Source organism: Argiope bruennichi, chromosome 1 (assembly GCF_947563725.1).
Source record: "Argiope bruennichi chromosome 1, qqArgBrue1.1, whole genome shotgun sequence".
Classification (NCBI taxonomy): Eukaryota; Metazoa; Arthropoda; class Arachnida; order Araneae; family Araneidae; genus Argiope; species Argiope bruennichi.
The window spans coordinates 76,585,490-76,611,920 of NC_079151.1; the positions used below are offsets into that span (position 1 = coordinate 76,585,490).

The 26,431-nt window shown below is 29.2% G+C and overlaps 2 protein-coding genes across 3 annotated transcripts in view; one reads left to right on the forward strand and one right to left on the reverse strand.

The window, feature by feature from the left end:
- LOC129967083 (uncharacterized) overlaps positions 1 to 13,905 on the forward strand; it is a 33,211-nt gene extending 19,306 nt beyond the window's left edge. Inside the window, exons 2-3 of the mRNA XM_056081752.1 lie at positions 9,591 to 11,170; positions 12,792 to 13,905. Coding sequence (XP_055937727.1) covers positions 9,613 to 11,170; positions 12,792 to 13,219 — 1,986 coding nt within the window. The 5' untranslated portion in view covers positions 9,591 to 9,612 and the 3' untranslated portion in view covers positions 13,220 to 13,905. The remainder of the gene's footprint in view (positions 1 to 9,590; positions 11,171 to 12,791) is intronic.
- Positions 13,906 to 21,141: 7,236 nt separating this feature from the next.
- LOC129989277 (diacylglycerol kinase delta-like) overlaps positions 21,142 to 26,431 on the reverse strand; it is a 100,966-nt gene continuing 95,676 nt past the window's right edge. The window contains exon 29 of one of the 2 annotated variants that reach the window (XM_056097824.1): positions 21,142 to 25,440. In XM_056097824.1, the coding sequence (XP_055953799.1) occupies positions 25,342 to 25,440 (99 nt within the window). In that variant the 3' untranslated portion in view covers positions 21,142 to 25,341. The remainder of the gene's footprint in view (positions 25,441 to 26,431) is intronic. The other variant, XM_056097740.1, reaches the window with a different exon arrangement.

Consider the following 26,431-nt stretch of genomic DNA (forward strand, 5'->3'; position numbering starts at 1 on the left):
GGAAGAGATTTGACGTTTGTACAATTTACATGGAGAATAAGTAAGCAAAATTTTAATAATGCAGAAAACAGAATGCAATAAGTAGATAGATTGTCTGAAGGAATACGGTTTTTACGATAAAATGATGCAATTAGAAATTTTCATGAACTCAACAAACAGAACAGGTTTAAGGCTATTAAAATGAAATGGCTTTAATGTCTATCACGATTTGAGCTTAAAAATACATTGTCGAGGGTATCATGAATTTCAAGTTATGCATAAAAAATACAACTGATATTGGACACAATCGATATGCATAACGTATCAAATGATCGCCAAGAGCGCATAATAACTAATAAGTGCCCTGAAGAATCATATCATCGTAAGATATCTTCAATATATAAATGGAAAAAATAATCCTTTTTTCACCACCTTTTCACAAAAGCATTAACTTGCATAATTTTTTCTATTTGGATCATATCAAACTATTCTTCACGGCGTCATTTTTCAAAACTTTAAAGAACGGTTGACATGAAAAGTGTAGTCGTTTCCCTTGGCAGATGAATATTAATATTTTCATCTTTCTGCTGGAGGGAGGGCAAAAAATTTCCGTGACCTGTCGGGAGTGTCAGCAGGTGCCGCGATCTCTTTCTTCGTCCTCTGACGTCACCAGGCAAATTGATAGGCACACCCTTCACCACATTGTCCGGTCGTTTGGACAAAATGACGGCCCTCCACTATTATAATTGGGTCCGCTGAGTTATTCCATTACCCGAGATAAGTACGCCCCAGAGAGGTAATTGCTGGATATGCAGCTGGAAAATAACTGCAAGTGCATGAATATAATTTTTCAAATTTGTTTGCGTAGGATCTTTTTCTTCATTTAAGCAAGCGCATCCCTTAATAGAGTCGAAAATGGATACTAAACGGAGAGTAAACACGAAATATGTATTTTGGCATGGACACGAAATTGCAGTTTCTGGAAAATTAGCTGTATGCTTGGGTTAATTAAATGACCTCAAAAACTTTTTTTCTGTCACAGGGTATGTAACTGTTACAAAGTGTAACATAAAGAGAGTAGAAGCTGTGGTTATTTTATATTTAATAGATTGGAAAAGATATTAATCTTTTAAAAAACCGTCTATAAAAGAAATTAATCATAAAAAAGCATTTTCTCCGTTTTCTTAAGATATTAGACAATTAGCCATTTCCCCTATTTTTTATTAGATGATTTTATTTTGAAAAATTGATTATAGTAATAATTGAATTTCATCTTTTGCTACGTATAAGTGAAAAAAAAAAAAAATAGCAACCTACCAGTTGCGTTATGGTACAAAGTATGGCATTGATAAAACCGAATTAAACCCTCTCAGGCATCTTATACTAATTATAACCTAAAGAGACAAGAAGCTGTGGTTATTTTCTATTTGAAAAGATATTAATCTATAAAAAGTTTTTAAAAGAAATTTATCTTGAAAAGCATTTTCTTCATTAAAAAAAAATGTCATTCAGTCATCCATTTTCCTACTTTGTATTCATAATATTATTTTGAAATAATAGATTATTATAATCATTAAATTTCGTCTTTTAGTTATAAAAAAGCTTTTAACAGAAATTTATCTTAAAAAGCATTTTCAAAATAAATTCATTCATTAAATTCTGTCTTTTAGCTCTATAAAAAGTTTTTAAAAGAAATTTATTTTGAAAAGCATTTTCTTCATTTTTTTTTAAATGTCAGTCAGGCGTCCATTTTCCTACTTTGCATTCATAATATTATTTTGAAATAATAGATTATTATAATAATAAAATTTCGTCTTTTAGTTAGATAAAAACTGAAAAGAATCTATTAGCTTACCATTGGCTTAATGGGATAAAGTATGGCATGGCCATAGTCAGACTAAACCCTTCCAAAGCCATTTATGCCTCTTCCCATTTCCAAAAACAGTTGCATTGATTTTAATTTTTATGTCTTTATAATCAGCTTTAAGTAGATAATTTTGATAAATTGAATATTGAATTTCGAATTATTTTCAAGAAAATTGGATTCAGTATTTTGCCTATTAAAAAAACACATTCTTAAAATTTAAAATTAATTTTAAGCAAGGCAGTTAAAAAAATAATAAATTTTTTTTAATGCAATTCAAATGCTACTTAATTATAGAACCTGATAGTTTCTAAATCTAAAATCTTCAACATATATTGTTAGAATTACAAAACAACGTAATATAAAGCTCGCAAAAGGTAAAAGTATTATTAGAATAATGTTCATATTTTAAATAATACTTGATATTGCCATAAAAGAATTTGAATATACGACCCAACAATAAATTATTCTAAAAATACTGAAAAAAATTCTGGATTCCTCAAAGGTCCCTAAAGTTGCTAGGAAATTACCTACTTTTCCCATTCTTTAATCAACCCTTAGACATGGTTAAAGGAACTAAAATCATAGGAAATTGTTTATGTTCTCTATCCTCTAGATAAGCTCTGAACTAAGATTATTTAAAAGCTGGTATATCTACTTGCTCTTTAAGAACGAATACTCACGGCAACGAAGCTAGTTATGGAAACTTTTATGGTTTCAATCAAATTGTTAAAATTCGATAGTTTCAGCTAAAGTTTTCCGGAAAGAGAGTTCATCACTTATATATGGCTCCTAAAAAAGTTTGAATAGTAGAAAAAGTATGAATCGTTTCATCTTATCTAACAGAAGATATATCACGTTCCTTTGACTCTTGGCTTTTACTAAATACAACCTTGACTCGGTGGGTATAGAACCACTACAATCTCTTCTAATAATAAGGATCACTGTGTGTTTGTTTTGGCGATCTTCTAATAATAAAGTGTCTACTGAAGCGATATGTGATGTACTAGGATAGAACCTGGGACCTTGTGGTTAGAAGTCCAGTAACTAAACCATTTTACCAAAACGATCACCAGGGTAGTAGAGTTGTCAACGGGCTTATATGCTATTCACCACACTATTTTCTCTCTCTGTGTTGATGCTCTAAAGGTCAGACCGTTTGACCTAGAACAACCAAACTTGTCACATATATTTTTTGGAGAATGTGTACGTGTACCTCGGAGACAATTTTCTAATTTTTAATTAATTCATTAATTAATTAAAAATTATAAATTTTTCATCAAAGGTGCCAAAATGTCATATATATATATATATATAATAGTCAATGAAGCCATTTTTTCCCCATCAGATTCATTTTTATGTTTAATCAAAAAAAAAAAAAAAAAAGATTTTCTAAAAAAGATTTTGCCACACCATATTTCATTATTGAGGGAAATTCAAAATCGTTTTCATTGCTGCTGCAAATATTTTATCATAGAGTTTTTTTCATTGTTCATAATCAAGATATGAAGATTCAGCTTATTTTTTTACGTAGAGTAGATTTCAGTACAAAGCTTGTTTTTAATAAAATTTCTGAAATTTTGCTGTACTTACAAAAAAAGGTTTAGCTTCAAAGTCAAACAATGGTCATTTTTTTTTTTATTATGGGCCTATTTATAAACACGCTGTTCTTTCCTGTGATTATAATAAGATATATAAAAATATAGGCAGAAAATTAAAGAAATACATAGCACAATAAACAGAATGGTGCAAGGCTCCTAAAATAGTATAAATTATATGTCTATGAAAATTTGAAGTTAAAAAATATTTGCTGAGTTAGTCATTAAGATATAATTACATAAGATATTTAATTGAAATTTTTAATAACTATTCATTTCGGTGAGCCAAATAATCGCTAAAGGTGGCTGTTTAATTAATAAGATGATGTTCTGTTTCTAAAAAAATTGCAAATTTGGTTTCATCATATGTGCCTGTGTGTGCTTAACAAAATATGTAAAACAGGTAAATATTTCGAATTTAAGAGCTTTATTGATGTAGTGAATGAAATGAAAAAGTGTTTGTTAGAAGAATTCATTCAGTGTCATCCCATGTTAAATATAACAAATGAAAAAAATATATAAGTTCAGAGAGTAAAAACTTAGAGGAGATTCGAACTGCTCATTTCAAACATCGTCGCTTGATAATATATTGATAACTTCGTAACATTTAGATTTGATTCGTTCATCTTTACCTCATCTTTAAAACTTTTAATTACAGTAATGATAGCATGGATACAAAACAGTATATTTAATATCGTCACTATGTGCGCGTGCATGTAAAAAAATGAGTTTTTATAAATTATATTTAAAGATATTTGCATATTATATTATATTGAGATTTTTTATACATTATATTTTAAGAAATTTTAAAATAAATTATTCAAAATTAGAGAAAAACTGCAATTACCTGAAACTGAAAATTAAAAAGTGACTTCCTCTGCTCCATAATAATAGTTGCGGAAAAAAAAAAACACTATTCACTATAAAAAGACTTAATTAAATTAAAATAATAGGTGAAAAAATATTACTTCTAATTTTTATTTTGAGTGTTCAGATAGTTTCTGGATTTTTCAATAATTTCCTTACAGCAATTTAAATATGTCGCCAGGATTCCTCGGCTGTAAAGCTTTGCTTTCTTATTCTTTACTGTAAGAACTTTTTTAGTGGTGCTTGAAACTCATTTTATAAATATTCCTTTATTTATTTATTTTTTCAAAATTCTGAAAAATAAAGATTTGAGAGCTTCAACAGCGTGAGGTCTTAAGGTACCGTCTCTGATAAGAGGAATAGTTTTTTACATAAATTTTTCATTTATATTTACAATATTGTTTTTTAAAGAATCAATATTAGCATAAGATTCATCTTGACAATTAGCTTCAGAAACACTTTTCTAAATACACTTAATATCTGTTGCACTTAAACTTTTTTGCAGTTAATGTAATTGCACCTTTCTTTACTTTTTGCTTTTCTTATGATGCAGAAAATCTGGACAACCCCAACGCCATCTTTGTTTAAAAATTCTCTCTATTTCTTTCTCTTTCTATTTACTTTTAGAATGGACTGAAATGCAACTGAAATAAAAAATAAAATTTCAAAAACTCACTTAAATCAGCGGATGAAATTAGAAAAATAATTATGTTTCGTAATAATTAAACTAACCTAAAAATTGAGTTAAAACAAATGACAGATGTCACGGAACATATATTTTGATTGAAGACTTCGGAATTTTGCTCTACAGCATAACTTACAGATGCTTCGCCAATAATTCACTTTTAAATATTCATTTGCTACTATTGTTATCGGGCATAGGAAGCAGTTTTTTTTAAATCTTAAAGTGATGTAAAAAGAATTTTCGGGCAATAATATTATATGAAAATCCACCAAGTTTTGTACAATAAGTTCGATAACGAATAATGACGTTTCATTTCACAAGAAAGAAGATAAAAAATTTTTAACACTCTAATACATAGAATAAGAAACGTTTCTATTGTTTTCCGATTAAAACTGGCCGAATTACAACTACTTAATATAATTTAAAATCGTATAAAATATATTTTAAGGAATAATTTGAAAAAAAGTTACACAATCATGGATAATCCCAATTTGCAAACAAATCCTTAATATCGTTTTTGAGGCCAGAATTTATTTGTAAAATTTGTCTAGAATAATGATTTTCAATGTTTCATAATTGACCAGTTTGAGTCGCAGAATAATGTTTTTTGTTTAAAATGTTACAATGTGAAGAATATTTTATTAAATATTATTGATTAGATCTGTATAAAAAGTTCAAAGTCAACAATTTTTTGAGAAACATATTTATTTACTCAAACAACATAAATATAATTCTTTTTATCATTTAAAGCGCTTTTCTTTCCAATTGGATTTATCTCCAGGAATTTAAAAATTCGCTATTGGTCCTCTATAAGAGTGAACACTCTGTACACTAAATATATTATTTATATTTAAATTGACTTATAAAAGAGCATCATAACTGAAATAGTTTTAGGCCTCATCAACTTCAAATCCAACCTTGCTTTAAAGAGATAAAAAAACATTTGTTCCGACTAATGACGTTTCATGTGATTTGGGGTGGCAGCTAAGATACATGCAGGGAAAATTAGAGACACAACAATATCTAAAGATACAGTAGATTTGTCAGATACCCTGGCACATTAGAAATACAAATCTATTAAAGTATTTCAAATACAACACAATTACAGAATATTTTTTTTAATTACAAATAAATTTTTTGGGTGATATTGATGGCAGCACAAACACAGCCATACTGAAAATCCCTGCTTATGAACCCAGGTGCAACAGAAACAGATTATGTCCCGTCTAAACCTTCTCTAAATGGACACCCTCTCTGATTAGACCCTCAAACCTTGATTACTTTAAATCGATTGAATGACAACAAAAGGATGAAGACCGAATGGCCAGTAATTCATTAAGGTTGTTTGAATTCGTGATATAATCTTTTTTTTTTTCTGTATATGATCAGTTATTTTGCAAATTTTGTAGAAAAAATTGTTCTTATATATGTTTTAAAAAAAGTCACCGAAAAATTATTTTAATTTAGGAGCAAATTATGTGTCATATCATTAACAATTACCCTACAATTGAAGCGGAAGATAAATTACTATCTCTATGTGCTTCCTAAGACCTCCCCCGTACCACCTCGCGCAGCCGGTAGATTCTAAAATCTTTTTGACTCATATCTTTTACGATTCATTTATTTTTATTTGACAGTTAGGAATAATCACAAAATCCATCTTAATTTTAATTGTATTCACTATGTTACTCTACCTCTCAAATATGCTTAACAAAAATTATATTTTTAGAAGATTCCAAATTTAGCTAATTAACAATTAGTCAATTAATTTTTTATTTATAAAAAAGGGAAGGTTTATTTTCAAAGCAACACAAGAACTATTAAAGATGGAACTCACGGTTTTGGATCGACGTCAAATAACTAGAATAAGAACTGATTCGCAAACTCCTTCTAAACTTCTGTACCATGTCCTCCGGACAAATAAAAATTTACTTAGAATTTTCATGAAATGAAAACTATAAAATCCATTAAAACTATGCATTTCGTATGGCGAACAACTCTTTTATATGTCTTACTTCAACTTTCCGCATCATTTACTATCTAAGAATATTTATTTAAATTTTTAATATAAAAATAAATATACTAGAAATTATTTTATGAAAGCAGGGAATGATTCCAAGTATTTGGTTTTTCGTCCCTGAAATTTTAAATGTAAATTGAATTACGTTTTAAGTTTACCAGGAAATGACTGATAATCAATCACTGATTGCATATTACTTTTTCACAAAATGAGCGACTCCAAAGATGCTGAAAAATATACAAAACACGCTCATGAAATTGGCCGAAAATGTGGCGCCAAATCGTGCGTAGTCTGGCGCCTGAAGGAAAGCATTCGTCCACCTTCATTGCCTCCTCATCTTTTGGCCTTTGCTGTTGTTATGGTAACGGAGATTGTAAATGGAAGGTTTATAGCTCAAGCATTAAAAACGTAAAAAAGGCAAGGAATAGATACACTTGTGGATGGAGGAGTTTCTCCATAAACCAATTTGCATTGTTTGGGAAATAAGATAGGATAAAATTATGACCAATCTAATTAAAGAAATCTTCCGGTCTGCCCGTTAAGTTCTTCCTCCTCGAAGCAATGTTTCAAACTCTCAGTATTTCTGTTAATAATAACAATTTTTATGTTACTATTAATAGAAATACTATGATTAACACATGATGTAGAAATAGCATCAGACGAAAAATGGAACAATATATAATTCATATTCATTTTTTTTTTCTCTTTGCATTATAAGAGATTATTCGTGGCAGTTTCTAAAAATGCCATTCGATTCATAAGTATGAACATTGCAAAAATGTCCATAATTTAAGATTAAATTAAATAAAAAAAATACTGCTTCAAAGTACATTACATATTTCAATATTTTTCAATAGAATAATAAGTAAAGGGATTAAAACTTTCCGTAATTTACAGAGGAAAAAAATAATAGAATTCAGTGGGAAAGGTTTGATATTCGTATTCGTTTATAAAAATGAAATATTTTTGAATTCTAAAAAGAAAAAGGTTACTAAACGCTAAGCTTAGAATTACTTAGCAATGAAATAACGAGAGAGTTATAGATGTCAAGGACACAATTCTAGAAAAGCGTAATGGAAACAACATTGTAGTAGTTTTAGATGCCAAGGACATTATTCTAGAAAAGTGTTATGAAAACAACATTGTAGACAACATTTTTCATTCTTAATAAGGAAAACTAACTGGTGAACTAAATGCTGCGAATGAAAGATACATACTTTGCCTTGATGCTTTACTAAGACGCTAATTTCATACCAGATCATTAACATTGCCAGCCTATTTTTTTAGATTATTACACATTTTTACTATATAATGCTCTCCCCTTCCCTTCTCGAGGATTTGTGCTAGAGCAGGGATGGCGGGCGAACTAATGGCACGCAACACAATATTTTGGGCACGCCACCAATCAAAACGGTTTGCATGTGACTTTATTTGATAAACTGAACTTTTCCCAATTCGATTGGTTCGAAATTGAATAATTTGAAATGCAATAGATTGATTTCTAGTCTAGTTCAATATGGATTCAAAAATTTATTGAAACAAGGAAAAAGTTGGAATTGACTGAAACAGAAAGATTAACCAGCAAAATAAGTAAAAATGCCAGGAACGAAATTTTGGAAACATGAAATTCGATTCCAGACAGATTTAACTGTTTGAAGAAGCTGGCTCATGCTATTTTAACCATATTTGCCCCTACTTATACCTGCAAGTCATTATTTTTAGAGATAAATAACATTAAAGACTCGCTTAAAAACCGTTTGGCAGATGACTCCAATTGAGCATGCATTCTGATAAAAGTAACATCTTACAATCCTAATATAGGTTATTTGTCATCTAATCTGTAACAACAGAAGTCACACTTATGTTACTTTAATTTGAGTTACGTGTATAATTAAAATATCTACTACTATACAGTGCAAAATGCATTTTTTCGTAGTAAATAGACTGTTGAGTTGTTAGTATTTAGTTTCATTATCTTTTCAATAATCACAAATTAAAATTTTTTGATGGCACGTTTTTATCTCATTAAACATTTCTTTAGAAAAATTGGCACGTTGATCCATAAAGGTTGGTCACCCCTATGCTAGAGTGTCAATCGGTTTTCTTTCTGACAGTGATTATCTTTATTCTGTCCATGAATGGACGTAAACTATTTATCCTTTTGAAATGGCCTTGATTTATAGAAGTCAGTTTTCTTTAAAACAAGCATAAACTACAAATAAAAAAATTTTTTTTTTCTTTGCATGAAAATTTATCACTTTTTCATTATTTACTTCATAAAATTGAAAAAATATTTATTGATTTGCAGTTCAGCGAAGCTTTAGGTTCTTATATTGTATTTGGCAATCAATTTATTGAGCATAGCAAAAATAAAAAAAATAAATAAAAAGGAAAAAAAAGTCACCATGAATACATCTTTTTAAAAAAATCTAAATAAGAAAATTTGCTGATTGATTTATTTAAATCTATCTTGCTAAAACTCAAACAATTTTGAAATAGTAATAATCTTTCTATTTTTAACTAGATTAATTTTACTGACAAACATCAGTTTATGATATCTTTATGATTTTTTTTCAGAAAAAAAATCTGCACAAATGCTATGATCCCATCTGCATCATGGAAAAATTTGCTGTGGGCTGTTCTTGCAACTTCTTTCCTCATCACCATGTTCATGTATCAGTTTACGCAAACGTTAAAACCTATCTTCATTGAAAAGAATGAATTTTTTTACTATGATCTGAACCAAGAAGAACCACCTAATCGCAATCAAATGTGTCAACTTCCTCGAAACCATCCATTTGATCCATCCATTTTGAATTACTTGTCATCTCCAAAGGCTATTGTCTGTAAAGAACGTGTTGCCACCTTGACTTTCATCGATGAAGAAGGAGTTTTAAAATTCAATTTAACTGCTGTTAAATCGTCAGGATTTGTGGTGGAAAAGTTACATTGTGATTACAAAGAAATATTTCGTAAGAATGATTTTGAAGTAATGTATGGAGAAGCCCACAAAGTGCTACTCAATGGCTCTAAATTATTCACCGATTTTGTATATGTGTCTTGCTATAATTTTGCTGGAATAGCATTTTACACAAATATTCATTGCCATATTAATACCAAAAATAAAAATTTGAATACAACAAATAATTCTAAGAACATCGATGCTGTGTACAATGTAATAATACTTGGTATTGATTCATTGTCGAGACTGAGTTTCATACGCCACTTACCAAGAACATATAAGTTTTTAATCAAAAACTTAAATGCTTTTGTTTTCAGAGGAATGACTAAAGTAGGTGATAATACTTTTCCTAATTTAGGTGCTATTTTAACAGGGAAATCTGTATTTGAAAATGAGCTTCCTAAAGTTGAAAATCCTACAGGAACATACGACATGTGGCCTTGTCTATGGAAAAACTTCTCTAGGTCCGGTTACGCAACACTTTTTGCAGAGGATCGTCCAGATATAGGTTTATTTAATTATCTTCGTGGAGGTTTCAAAGATGCTCCAACGGACCACTACATGAGACCGTTTTGGTTAGTTGTACAAACTTCCAAACTGCACCGTGTGAGCTCAAATTTATGCTTTGGGAACATCCCAAAACATTTACTACAACTTCAGTATACAAGAGACTTCATAATGAAGTACAGTAAAATAAAACAGCCAATCTTTTCTTTTACTTTTTTCGTTGAATTGAGTCATGATTATGTCAGCCAAGTAGCATCAGCTGACGGAGATTTTGAATTCTGGCTAAAAGACCTGCTTCACTCAGGCCACTTAAACAGGACGTTCTTGTTCATTTTGTCTGATCATGGACACCGCTTTGATGCAATGAGGGCGACTCTAGTTGGACGCATCGAAGAACGAATGCCCTTCTTTGCACTAGTCATTCCAGAAAGTATTCTGAACACGCAGAAGAGGGCAGTTCAGAATTTAAAAATAAATCAAGGGAGACTGACGACACCTTACGACATCTATTTTACAGCTATGGATATTTTAAATTTTAGCACGAATAACATGAGCTTTGGAACCGAGACTCTCCTTTCTAGAGGAACATCACTTTTCGGTTACATCTCTCCAAATCGAACCTGTACAAATGCTGGAATTCCTGACCACTACTGTGTATGTGAAAAGGAAGAGAAATTAGCCGAATCAGGTAATATCAAAAATACAGAATAAATTCAATGAAATTATATATATTTTCAAATTGCCTCATTCGAAACCCGTTCTTTTGTATTTTAAAGTAGCGTAAGAAACATTTTTTTGTGCGATAATATGCTTCGATATTATTGAGGAAAAATGATAAAATATTAACTAATTTTGAATTCAGTAAAATGTTGAAAAACTCTTTCTTTCTAAGGAGCTGCTTCCCCCAAAGTAACTAAAAGTCAAATTTGACTGCTCTAACTTTAATGATCTGCCACCTCCAGCGTTTTGAATGATTTTTCAATACGCAAAATACAATGTATCAAACTCTAAGCAAACAGAATAGAAGCGCAGAATAATAATAATAATACATATATATATTTTGCATTGACAACATTTGTTTTATTTAGTAAAAATTGAATTTAGATTTGGTAAAAATTGAATTCAGATTTGTTGACCAAAACTCTTTTAATTAACTAGTTCTAGGCCAGTGATGCTTTTTGACATTACTTGAATAATCAAATAAATAATCTTGGTACGAAATTACCATAAGTGTAGGTTGGTTTCATTTCAATTTTTTAATGTGGACTGTAATCTTATTTAAAATCAAACGACAATTCGAAATCTAACTTTTTATTTGATTGAGGTTCAACTGACCCCGCAACGATTCAATACGAAACTATTTTAATAGCTGATCCCATGTCAGCAGGGTTACAATAAATTTAATCGCTGAAGCCAAGTCAGCGCATGGTTGCAGCATTCTTTAACAAACAGCGCCAACGAAGCGGTAACAAATCTAAAACTTCCTATGAATGTTTATATCCTATTCTATTTTATTATTTTCTATAAAAAAATCTATAAATTTTTTTAAAATTTTCATAGGTGAAAGTTTGATGAGATCTAGATATCGACATGATTTAAATGCAAATGACAAAAAAATGAATTATTTAAATTAATTAAATTTATCACGATAAATAATAAAAAATAATTAATTTGTAATAAAAATTTTTCATTTTTTTTTTAGTATTGAAAAATTTGAGCCGGAAAGGATTAAGATTTTCAGTGGATCTATTTAATCCAATTTGAATCTTGTGCAGAATATATGAAACTGTCTAGATAGGAAGAAGACTTTTAGATCAAAAGTTTATTCTTGGGGACGCAAATTTAAATCTACTTCCAATATTGTAAAATGAGCTACAACAACGATTTTCCCATGTGTGTTTTATATACTTACTCATAAGACTAAAAAGATACTCTCAGTATGGAAAGATGATTCTATTCAAACATTACGAAAAAGAGGGGAGTTAGAATCCCTGCCAAATACAGATGTTTTAAAAAGTTACTACAAATTACAAGATTATTTTTTGTGAAATAAAGGGTCTTTTTAAAACTGAGATTATTTTTTAAATTATTCATTAATATAAAAAATATAATAAAAATTATCGGAGATAAAATGCTCTTATAAAAGTATATAAGCAGAAAGCAAAGAATTGATCTTAATATTTTCAGAAATAATCTCAACAAAATATATGTATTTCATTGTTTGAATACCTTGTACATAACGAATCGGTTTTACCTGGAAAAAACTTTTTTAATTAAATAATATCATGCATTTTTTTTTTCAATTTTAGATCCCAGATCGCAGAAAGCTGCCAGCGTTCTCGTCAAAGCCATCAACGATCGTTTATATTCTCACGCAAATTTTTGCTCAGAACTACGTTTAGGTGAAATTCTCCGAGCCGATCTGATTGTTCCGCGTCGTGAAGTGGTCGTCAATTCTCGTCTATACTTCGGGAAGCACGTAGAAGATGGCAAGGCTTTGGGGATGATCACAAAATTCAGAGTGACCGTCAGAACCAAACCTGGTTCCGCTTTGTTTGAAGGAACACTTATATTTCGAGAAAATGAAGGGGACATATCAGTTCTTGGAGATATCAGTCGTATTAATCGCTATGGTTCCCAATCACAATGCATTGAAGATGCAATTTTAAGAAAATATTGCTATTGTGAAAACGGGACTAAATCTGAAGGCACTTTGAAACATAATTATACGACATGAGAAATATAATTTATGTTCTATATATTTACATTACATGTACCTATTATCAATGGCTTAACAATGATAAATGACATCCTCGTCATAATTGACTTTTAAAAGTAACATAAAAGCACTATTATTTAATACCGTCTCCAAGAAAAGCCACAGAACTTTTATCCCACCCACCTAATCACTCCACCCCTCCGCTACGCCATTCATTATCAGCATTTTCTTTTCTTAAACTGATGAAGTAAAACTGTTTTGAAATTCTTTCAGGTCCATTAAAAATAATCCCAACAAACGATTTCTTTTTATGAAATTTGACTGATGTGTCTAATTCTAACTAAGAAGAAAGAGGTTTGTATGGTGAAGAAAAGTTAGCATGTTTACAAAGTGATAAAGAAAACTTGAAAAGATGTAAAGAAAAATTTAATTGAAGGATTAAGAATTATCTTTCGAAAAAACTTATATCAATTGCATTAATTGATAAAATAATTGGTCAGTATATAGTAGACTTTCATTACCATATATATCAAATACAAAGTACCGATGAATATTTTTGTCTCATCATCATCATTCAGATTTCGGATCATCAAAACTGTGTTTCGTGTACTCAAATATTCGAAACACAGTTTTTCAAAAGGAAGTTCAGAGTTCGAAAATATTTTTTTGTCTTGTAAAAGATAACTGAAAAATTTGTTGCAAATAAACTTTAAACGAATAAATTTTTATTGCTTGTGATGTCATATTCCTTTCTTTACTTCATTTTAGTATTTTGAATAAAAATATTTTTAAAGAAAAAAAATGGAAACGATAGAACAACTAGATTTGTTTGTGGCATTTTTCATCTTATTGAGGTAAACTGCATATTTATTTCGTGAAAAATTAAAAAAGGTTTTATTCGAAACCATCCCTTTTCACGTTCTGCTAAAGGAATAATAGAGAAGAAAGTACGGTAATCAGTAAAAATTTTATCCCGAGATTTTGATCCATCACCATCCTTGAATGCAAAAAAAGCACATTTTTCGTATGATGCCTTTCTATATGAACTAGATGCTTAGAAGTAGGTTTGAGTGATGTTATATCAGTCTGATATTTTGTATCAGAAATGTAAAATTATTAGGCATAGAAAACAAATATAGACCAAAAGTGTCAGTTTTCGGATCTGATTTTTACTGATAGGTAATGACTCAATCATTTTCGGTTCAGTCATATCTTTCCAATTTGGCTCAAAGTATCAGATCGATCTTAGTCCTAGTCTCTCCGGCGACACTATTAGAATACATTATGCTTTTTTAAAGCTAGTTACATATATTTTAAAATTATATAAAACTATTATATATATATTATATACAGCTAGATATTATTATTATTTCTCACTATTATCTGAAATAAAAGTATATTCAAGTCACTTTTTTAAACCTTTCCTTGCAAGATTTAATTGGCAATAAGATTTGTAGGATTTACTTACAGATTTGTAGATTTTACTTAGGATAAATAAGCTTAATTTGCTTTAAACAGTTTTTTATTTAAAATAAATAGGCAAGATCTCTGGCGGATAGTGATTTTCTTAAAAAGTAAAGTTTTCTTAAAAGTTTCTTCTTCAGTAGAAGTGCAAAACACTCGAAACGGCGAACCGTCTAATGCCGTCATTTCACTTATAATTTCATCCAAATAATCTTTTTTTTCCAAAATAATCTAAAATTTCTGATGGCTTGGGTTTAGAAACTGTTCTTAAATTTGTATCTTCATCGCAATTAGATTCTTTCCTCTTTAACAAATTTGTATCATGTTTCGTTTTTAAATGTGTATGGAGTTCGCTTGTACTTCCTCCGTTCACTTTAATAACTCTTGAAAATGTTTTACATTGTGCGACCATATTCTTTTCATCCTATTAATAATGAAACCAAACCAAAGTATTATCAATTGATTTTTTTATGTTTTTTAAAGTTATTCTTATTTATTATTATGGGTTATTATTTATGAATATATATGTATATAATAAATCTGAAACATTTGAACCCTAAAGTATGATATGCAAATAAAATGTGAATAACAAACTCACCAATTAAAAAAAATATCGAAATATTATTTTTCAGAACTACAACCTTGTTTTCACAGATACGAAAATCAGACTACGAATCCTGCGCGTGTGCAGTATTGCTTGGAGCTGTAATAGGAAAGTTTTGACTCGCCTCCTTGGATGATTCACATATTTTATCACTTCTCTTGATAGTACGATGCAACTTTGTATTCACAGTCTAATTAATTTATTCCGTTAGGGAGACATAAAAACAAAAAACGTATACTATTTTGCTATGTTGGCGATCCCTGAACATATAGTGGAGACAATTTCAAAAATGTCTAGTAAATACTGAAAAAACGGTATTTAAACCTGTGAATACCAATATTACAAAATTGTACAAATGGCTCAAAATACCGGTAATCGGTATCTCAGTATTGCAATCCCTAGTCCAGAAGAATGATAAATTGATGCATAAATGAAATCGGAATGGTAAGTTAGGGGAAGTGGAATACGTACGCAATGTAGGAGTGATTTTTTTCCAAAGAGAAATGGAAAACATGCGAGTGGACTATTGTTTCGTCAGAAGACAAACAGCATGATGAATTTTTGATGAACATTATTCATAAAGACGTTTATTAAAACCAAAGCAAACAAACAAAAACTGAAAAAAAAATTTATTCTATAATTGTTTAAAAAAACATTAAAAAATTAAATATGTATTGTACTGTTTCCAATTCATTTTATCGATTTTTCTAATTTAAAACGAATGAAAATAGGAATGATGTCGTGAGACCTGTTTTTTTTCTTAGGTGTTCTTGTATTCCTGCAGAATGGTATTATTTTGAGGCATTTTAATTGTATTGGTCAATCGGATGCAATGATAACTTTAGCTTGAATCCAAAGTAATTAGTACAATGCACTATACTACAAATTACTATCCATGAAAGCCAACTGAAATAAGTGAAAAAAGAAGGTTTAAAATAATTTTCAAGGACACATACTCACTACATAAATATGAAAAAGAAAGATTTTTAAGAGAATATGATGAACTTATTGGTCGAAAGGCAATTCTTTTTCACTTGCATTTGATCTTATTGGGCGTAGTGTTCTTTTCTAAATATTCTGTGGTTACCTTATATGTGTGTTTGCTATTTGCGAATTACAAGCCATGAAATAATATAACGAATTTTTCTTACACAACGCGATAAGTACACACAAAACAAAACATTAACATTTTCAGATTTTAATTTTTTTCTCTTTAAATAAGCAAATGAAACTTAATTTACCTTCAGTTTATATGAACAATGAAGCTGAAAGTTAAATCAGCAACAGTGTTTCCTTTAAACTTTCTCGCATGCTCTCAAAAGTTTTTTTCTCTCTCCTCGTCCGCATAAAACATTAGACATTAACGAAGGCTGAAGATTTTTAGAATCTTTTTTCCCCGAACAGATTGAAATTAAAATTTAACATATAATTACAATTTTGATTATATTAAATTCATTTAAATAATTGCATTTTTGATTATTGAATTTACATGCATGCTAAAATACAAAGAACAAACGGCCAACTCCGGGACAGATTTGGTTCTACACCTGATAGAGATCTACATTTTAGATGCTTAATATATTCACAAAATGTTACCTATCTCTGTCATTTTGTAATTATCATGTTAACTTGTATTCGGACAGTCACACTTCATGTGAATGGATTTCTTTCAAAATTTGATAGAAATCAACAACTTTCGTCGTAATTTCATATACAAAATTTCAGTCGTCTAGCTTAAAGCATTTTTGAATAGTCGTGTTAAGAGACAAGACATAAATCTAAATATATGCTTTCTGAACTCGGAGAGGTCTGAAACGTGGAGATACGTAAAAATCTCGAGTACGAATCTTTCAGCGATTGCAATACTTCTATACTTCACATACGATAAAGTAAAAAAAAAAAAAAAAAATAATCTCGATAATTATAAAAAAAATGTAAGGGGAAAAAATACAGATATATGTGAATATTTTTCAAACTTGCACATTGTGTAGTTTTTTTTTTTTTTTTCTTCTCTAATTTAAACGAATGAATAATAGAAATGATGTCGTGTGGTCTATTTTTTTTCTGACATTTTAATAATTCTCCTATCGAATTGTATTATTTTTAAGGCACTTCCATTGTATTGATCATTTGTATGTAGTGATTCCAAGTATAATACCAGTATAAATTCATCAATAACAACTTCTTTATGAAAGATAAAGACGATAGACGATGCGAATATTAAAGACGCCTTATTCTGTTACTAAAATATGAAAGATTTGTATGATTTGCTTGATTAATATGCCTTACATAAATAAGTAAATAACAATTGGTAATTTACTGAATGATGTTAAAATACAACTAACAAATGCTCCATACGTCTACAGTAGAAAAGTACACAATGACAAGCTGAAGTCCCTTTTAAAAATTAACACATCTTTAAATGAGAATACATAAAATCACTCCTGAAAAGAAGCGACTTTTTTCCCTACCTAAACAACTAATAAGAGGTAAAATTACAAAGCAAATGAAAGATTTCCTATTTAACATAGGGAATCTTTCACATATATCTCCTATTAGGGGAACCTTTCAATAGGGAAAAATGAATAATACAAGAAATCTTTCAAATACATTTCACTAAACTAAGAAATTCCTTTCCACAGACTTCCGGATTCATTTATAGACCCGATATGAGATGAAAGATCAAACATGAGAAAATAAACAAATAAATAAAAATAAAATAAAAATCGTATTAACATATTTAGGATGGTTCTATAATGAGGTGCAATTGTGTGTGAATGTTTTTCTCCCTCTTTACAAAGAAAAATAAGAACTAGGAGAAAAATATATATAAGCAATCAGCAACCAATCAGGTATAAAACAGGACATATAAAAGCCATTAAAAATAAGCAGTTTTTAAGGACGTTACACACACTAGAGAATATAATGAATCAGCTTTATTATTTATTCTTGCTTAGGCTTATTTGCACACTGATAAACCAACCACTTTTAACCCCAAAAAATAGCCGAGTTGCTCAACACCAAAATAATAACTGGGATGTGTGCATCCGATAATAAAGTAGATAAAAGGAGTGGCAATATTTCTGAATTCCATCCAGCGTTATAGATGACAGAGGATAATTATATATTTACGATTCTAAATTTTGATATTATTCTGTGCATAGCATTATTTTAAATATTGTCCCATGTTTCTTACCATATTTTTATTCTTATGATCTTAATAATGTTATATTATACAGGGGTTGTCCAAAATAATGGAAAAGCATCGCTAAAGACAGTGACTTCCATATGTGATAGAATAGGAATAAATTAAACACACAACTATCAGTTTTTTTATACTACATTGTTGCTTATAGTCTCAAAGGTTGTGCGAGTGTATTGTACATTATTGTCTGCTTAACTTTGTTTCGGGTGAAGTTAACATGAGGGACTTGTCGGAGTTCAAAGACAACAGATAGTTGGAAACTGCCTGATTGGTGCATCGGTAACTACAGTAGCACAGTTGTGTTCGTAGGCACCTGCTGAATGTCATGCTAGCATACAACAATCACGGCAAAAAAAAAATATGGAGAAAACAAAAAAACACTGTGAGAGACAGGCGAACATTAAGGAGAATTGTGACCACCAGAAGGAAAACCAAGGCAACAAAATTGACTGCTGAGTTGATTGAACATCTACAGACCCATACATTTCGAAGGGAATTGAATAAACAAAATGTTTGGGGCAGAGCTGCGATTGCAAAACTCCTGCGACAGATGTAAATCGGAAACGGTGAATACAGTGGTGCAAGAACCATAAAATCTGGACTGCAGATCAATGGAAACATGTCTTGTTTTCCGATGAATTCAGTTTCTTTCTATTCTCCGCCAAGGGACGGGTTTAGTTGCGGCGAACACCCCAGAAGCTTACAACCCAGACTGTCTCTTTCTTACAGTGAAGCAAAGGGGTAGCTCCGTAATGGTTTGGGTTCATGGTTTGGAATAATTCTCTTTGTCATCTTACATGGACAGGTCACTAGCAATGACTTTGTTACTCTTTTGGCTAAACAACTGCATTCTACGGCGCAGGACATTGTTCCCGTCTGAAGATTGCACCTATCAAGATTATAATTCCCCGATTCACCGAAATCGAAATGTTCGATCATGGTTTCGGGAACATGAGGATTCAATTACACACTTTCCGTGTCCTGCCCAATCACTGGAGTTGGAACACCATAGAATCCTTGTGGTCTGTTTTGAAAGAAAGAGTGAAATCCCATTATACTCCTCCTCCTCTTCCTTTATTAGAGCAGTTTGTGCATGAGGAATGGTACAACATTTCATTTACCATCATGTAGAACTTATATAGATCCATTTCAAAGAAGATTCAAGCAGTTTTAATTGTCAAAGGTGTTGCCATACCATATTAGGTGCAAAACACTTCTTTTTGCATGGGTTTTCCACTATTTTAGACAACTCTGTAAATATTTTGCAACATGACATGTTGTTGGTTTACCTGCCCATCACACCCTACCACAAACGACAACTGAGGGTTCAATAAAAATAATCACTTTTTAATACATATAATTAAGGTACCCACAGTACATGCAACATTTTTACATAAAGGTAAATGATAAAGTCGCCAGAAAAATATAGATTAAAAAAATTGCTGACAGTTCTTACAGATTGACCAAAGAAAATAGGAATTGCTTAGAAGGTAGTAGATATCATTATTAAACAAGAGAGTGTTCTTTCCATCTTTTTGTTAATTTATAATAATATCATGCATTTTGTGCTTAGTTTCGTAACTGAGTGATGAAAATCAAGTCAGCATTTACAATCTCTTTTGCATTATTTTTTGTCTGACCGAGCTCAAAATTTCCATATTTAAATTTTTTTGGCACCCCCCCTCCAACAAACTCATTTAGTTTTCTTAGCTCAGTTTTGAATTATCATGCTAACAATAAAATACAATAAAATATACTTGCAGATAATCAATAGATAAGATTGAAAAATCAATTATATTTTTATCTCCTGATACAGATGTCGGGAAATTTCGTTCGAAATTTAATACACATATATATTTAGAAGATCTGAGAACCAAATTTTATCCATTCACATTTCTGCAGTTTTGTGGTATCGTATCTGTACATAATTAATTGCAATTATTAGGAGAAAATTAATGTTTTAAGTATAGCACGGTCAATGATGTATTCAGAAAAAACGTTTTTATGGCCTCAGAGATCAAATACATAGGAGATATTTATAAAAACCACAAAATCCGATTTTATTTCTATGATACAATATTTTTTCTCAGTATACTCTGAATATCAAAAAATAAAATTCATTGCAAAAAACACCACTGGTAACTTAATAATTATATTATTGCAGTATACATTCTATAATATGACAAAAAAAATATTTCTAGGCATCAATATTTTGTTTCAAATCAAAATTACTTAATGAACAATTTAAAAAAAAAAAAAAAACATATTTTTAAATAAAATTTCTTTTTTTATCAAGTTCGTTTTAAAAAGCATATTAAATTGCATAATATGGAGGATAGCATAATATACTGAGACCAAAATATTTAACTGAAAAAAATTTAAATGATTATTCTAAGACATTCAACTAAATTTTTAAATATCCAACATTAAGAAAGGTTCATAAAACAAACCAAGACTAATTTGTAAGTTTAAAAAAATGATGGAATATTTCATTCCTTTAAAAGCTTTTAGATAAATATGTATAAACTTATTGCTTAGTAACTTTGCAACATTTCTTGGAATTACGTTTTTAAGACAGATTTCAACATGAAGAATTCACACAACTTTTAAATAAGAGCACAAAATGTAAGTACTAATATTTATTCTTAATAACAAAATAAAAATACATAAAAAATTAATTTAAAACAAATCAGAAGTGTGAAACTTATATATATATATATATCTAAATCTTTCTTTCACACATGGTCTGCACACGGAATGTGAAAATTCACATACTGTCTTTCTTGCAAAAACTTGCTTTACTTACAACATAAATAAACAGTAAATGAATAAAACTTACATCTATATACAATATAAATATAGATTATGATACAGTGTCATATAATACAAAGAAATGTTATGATTGTCTATATACTAATGGGTGTACAAAGAAAAGCTATTGGATCAATGCATTTTATAGTGATAACCAAGAAAAAGAGAAAAAATTGTCCACTATATAAAAGAAAAGGTCTGAATTTTTTAATGTTATTCTTTCTACAATATAAACGTATTTCAAATTAAAAATCAACATATGGATTTTAGAAAAATATACACAGCATCTTCAATATCAGAATAATATTGAATGCAGTTTTTAGGTAAAAATAGCATTGCATTTATAATAGCATAATGAACATTGAAGATTAAAATTTTAAATTATTTCTGAACATAACACAATGAATAATTTTGCATTAAATTAAGTATTTGTAAGTGCAAAGAACTCATGTTGCATACATTAATTGCATTCTTTGATACAAAATTGAATCTATTTAAACATTTTTACTAATAGAATAGAAAATAGTTAATACTTAATTCAAGCTTCATTTGATATAAAAATTTGCAGTAAAAATTGTACAATGAATTCATGGAGCATAAATTACAGTGAATCATTTACAAAATAACTGATTTTAGAATTCAAAATTCCAATGTTTATCAAATTAAACAATTCATTATAAGAAAAGAATTTTCAAAACATATAAGGTCCTTTAGAAAAGTATCTTTAATTACTAAGCGATAATAAATGTGGCTAAATATGATGTTGAAACCAAATTAGTAATAAAGATCTAGAGGAATATGATGAAATTTTAAAAACTGTGCATATAATAAGAGCAGTTAAATCAGAATATAAATACTTTTGGGCAAATTTGATGAAATTCTAAATCACACTAATTATGCTATTTATCAATTTACAAATTGCCATTAATACACATTATCAGTAGGTTTAAAAGTTGCAATGAATTTATGGGCAAATTTTAAAAAGTACTAACATGTTACAAAATCTTAAACTATGAGTACATACAAGGATATTCCATGGAATGTGTTAGCGAAACATAAGCAAAAATACATTTTATTTCTACTTTTAAAAAAATAGATGAATTAGTTTCATATTGAAATGCAGAAAATTTGATCTAACACATCTACATTAAAAATCCAAAAGCGAAAAAAAAAAAAAAAAAAAAAAAAAAAGAAGTATGGATACTTAAAATTTATTAAATTTGTTGATAAAACATTGCCTATTTCGTGCTGTAGGATGATAAAAGGCAGTGGACGAAATAGCCAGGTAGCACCAGATATAGAGAATGTGGATATAATCTTAAATTAGCACAGAATTGCATTATGGGAAGGAAAAGTAATGTTTGCAGTACACTTAACAATATAATTCAATTAGTACTGTTAAAGATACTAGAATCAATGAATTATGGGACTAATTTGCAATGGTGAACTAGAGAGCTAAAATTACAATAAAATTCTTTTAAGTTAAATACTATTCATATTTGGCTATGTAGAGAATTTGGGGAAACAATTTTTGAATGTTTCAATAAACTGCATTTTAATTCGGCTGCTGCATTACAGTTTTTGAATTACAAAATGTTACAAAATACATCACAAATGAATATATTTTCATAGAAATTAACTATCTACAGAAATTTTAAAGAAAATGCAAAAATATGCAAGCTTAAATAAATCACTACCATTACAGATTTTTCTCCCACATTTATGACCACCAATATTTTCCAAACATTTTAGCAAAACTATGGACAACAATGGAATTTGTCTTTACAATTCACTACACATACAAATATATGTATATATACTTTTTATAAAATACTAATATCCTTTAAAGGCATTATATCAGGTTAAGTTAATACGTTTTGTTCAGTTACATGATTGAATGAAGTACCTTGACTAGCTGGGAAAAAATGTTTTGCAAACTTCACAAATCTTACAAACATTTCAAATGTGTAAGTCTATGAAAATAGCAATAAAATCTACAGCCCAAAACTACAGCAATTCTAAGCCCAAGTGAAACTTTTTAAAAGGAGATAAACACATTTAATTAATTTTTATAGACAAATCTCTAAACAAATCACAACTAAACTTTAATTATCAGTTTTCCCCACTGGCAGTTCAGTATGGAAATTCATTCTATATATTAAATGCTTCTTAAAAAAGACACATAATTTCCAAGCATTTTTAAAAACTTTTTCAGACTATTAAAATGATAAAAAAAAATATAATGAAAACTATTCTATTTGTATAAGTACATATAAATAATTCTTTAATATGCATGTTTATTTAACGTCAATAATTTTGATTTTTTCTTACATATTTATGAAACCAAATGTAAGACTAAACAACAAAATATTTTTTACCAGATGACTTCAAATTCTGCTATCTTTAAATATGAAATATGGCAATGCTCTGTTTTTACAATAACAATTTGAACTTTAAAATGTTACAACAAAAGAAACATTTATTAAAATACTTGTTTTAAAAATATAGATATGTATTTTAAGAAGGGAAATTTATTGATAGAAGAATATAATTTCATTAAACTGTCACATTCTAAGTGAGTTAATCATTAAATTATAGCAAATTAAAAAAATTCTTTAAGATAAAATTTTTTTCAGCACAAATGATTTTATATAATTAGCAAATCTATATTTAGATTAGAGAGAAATGCATTAAAGAAGGATATATAAAAGTAGCCAAAATGCACCATATTGAATAAAGAATGTAAAAAAAAAAAAAAAAAAAAAGAGTTCATATGAAGACCGTTTTTGATGCTAAGCAAAACAAGTTGCTTATATTATGAGGTGGTGAGAGAGGGATCCCATAAATACATGGGGTGGCAATGGCAACTCTTTTTCATTTCATCAAGAAAACAGGTACAATATGCAACAGTTAATTTACTGAAAAATAATTGATATATTTTAACGACATAAATGGCATATTTTCAATATTTCCTGTTTTAGTCAAAACAGGAAATGATTCAAAAGAAAATATGAATAAAAAAAAAAAAACAAAAACAAAAAAAAAAAAAAACCATTACACTCTTTTTTTTCTTCCCAACTTTCTAAGGCACAACTGTTCCATACAAGAAATTAAAAACTTGGATAAAGTAGGCAGATTCGGCATTATACTAATATTAAATATTTTCATGTCCAATTTACAAACAACAACAAAAAAGCTGAATTATTTAAATATTTTATATACTAACAGGATTGTTTTAATTATTATAAAGTTATAAGGCATAAATGTTTTGACTATAATAAGTATTTTTCTATGAAATAAGTGCAAATATTAGCTAATGTAGGTTTATTGTTGCTATGAAATAAAATTATAAAAGATATTTTAAAGAGAGAGTATAAGCTTATTTAAATATTTGTGCTGGGAAAATGATTTGTTATTCCTCAGTCTAGATTGCACTTTAATACAAAATAAAAAGAAATTTACTATGCAGCTGTAAAGTAACACATACACACATATATATTTATCTGTTCCAGCAAAATTTTCTATATTGTACTAAAATAAGAATAAATTACTAATCTAGATCAACTGGCAAAAATTTAGGAAATAAATGGCAATTCTATCATATATACATATCTAATGTTTTGAAAGCCTAGAACTAACCTCTTCAAAGAATTCGAGCTACTAAAGTCAGCTCAAATACTTTCTTTAGGCTAAAATATTAGTATAAAAAATTCAGACTTTAATTGCAGGTTCCACCTGAAAGTCACATAAATTTAATACTATCTACAATATCTAACATGAACACAAGGTTAGTAAATGATTATCTTTCTCAATTATTTGCATATATTCAATCACTATATCAAACTTCACCAATATAAGTGTGTGGTAAAAAAGTCTATGAGATGCACGATGTCATGGTTAGAAGCAAGGTATACAAAATCAAATTCAATAGTGCACATATAACATCATTTTAAAGTTCAATACATGTACCACAGAGGGAAAATGATGGAATGTTACAGCAATTTAAACATCTAAAAAAGAGGGGGGAAGGGATTATACATATATAACACAGACCAATCATAACATAGCCAGTTTCCTCCCAATAGAATGAGTTGAAATGTCCTTAACAGCCTGCAGGATACGTTTAATATGACCAACCTTTGTCACCCCCAATTCCTAGAATAAAAAGAAATGCAAAGTAAATACAATTATAATAAGCATTTCAATTGATATACATATACTGGTGTCGATGAAAATTGTTTAAAGGAACAGATTTGTTCAGATAGACAAATTGATCAACCGAGTAAATTAACATAATTTACTGTCTCGAATTTTTTTTCTTATAGAAATAGAAATTTTGTTTGTTGAAAACTCCGCCCTCAAAGAACCAATCCACCAGTTATCGTATATTAAATAAATCTCAGCTTGTTAATAGCAATATAAGACTTTTTTCACGTTTTTATTCACAGGAATTTCAGAAGAATAAGCAATATGTCATATGAATTTTGCACAAAAACGCTTTCAGCTAGACAGATGAATTTTGGTAAGCGGTCTTTACGCCAAATTTGTTGCTTTTTATCAGATTTTGAGCAAAATACGTTCAAAGGAAGTCTATCTGTCCGGCTGTTCGAATACAAGTTAACACAATAATTACATAACGACGAGAGTTAGATAAATAAAATTCGGCACACAAATTTAACAACTATAGTACAAACACATCAAATTTTACGGCAACTCCAACAAGGGTTTGACCGTCTATCGGTCAGCACTTTCAGAAGCATGTAAACGTAATTAAAAAAAAAAAAAGCAATAACTTAAATACATTAAACATGGTATGGAATTTTGTGGCTACAATTGTACTCATGCGTCAACTCTTTGATTCAATCGGTTGAGAAAAACGTGTCTAAAACCCAACTTCGATTTTCGGATAATTTTAACTGCATGCTAAAGATTAATCGCTAGAAAACTCGCTGAGTATCGCAAGATAAATTCAGTAAAAATGCTCAATTCGCGCCGAAGGTTAAGGTTTCGTATACATGTCAATGTATAAGGCTTTATACATTGATGTAACTATTGTAGGTCAATGTATAAAGCCAATGTATGTGTAAGGCGTTCTCTGGGATAACACCTTTATTAGAGGGAATGATATAAAGTTTCGGAGAGACCA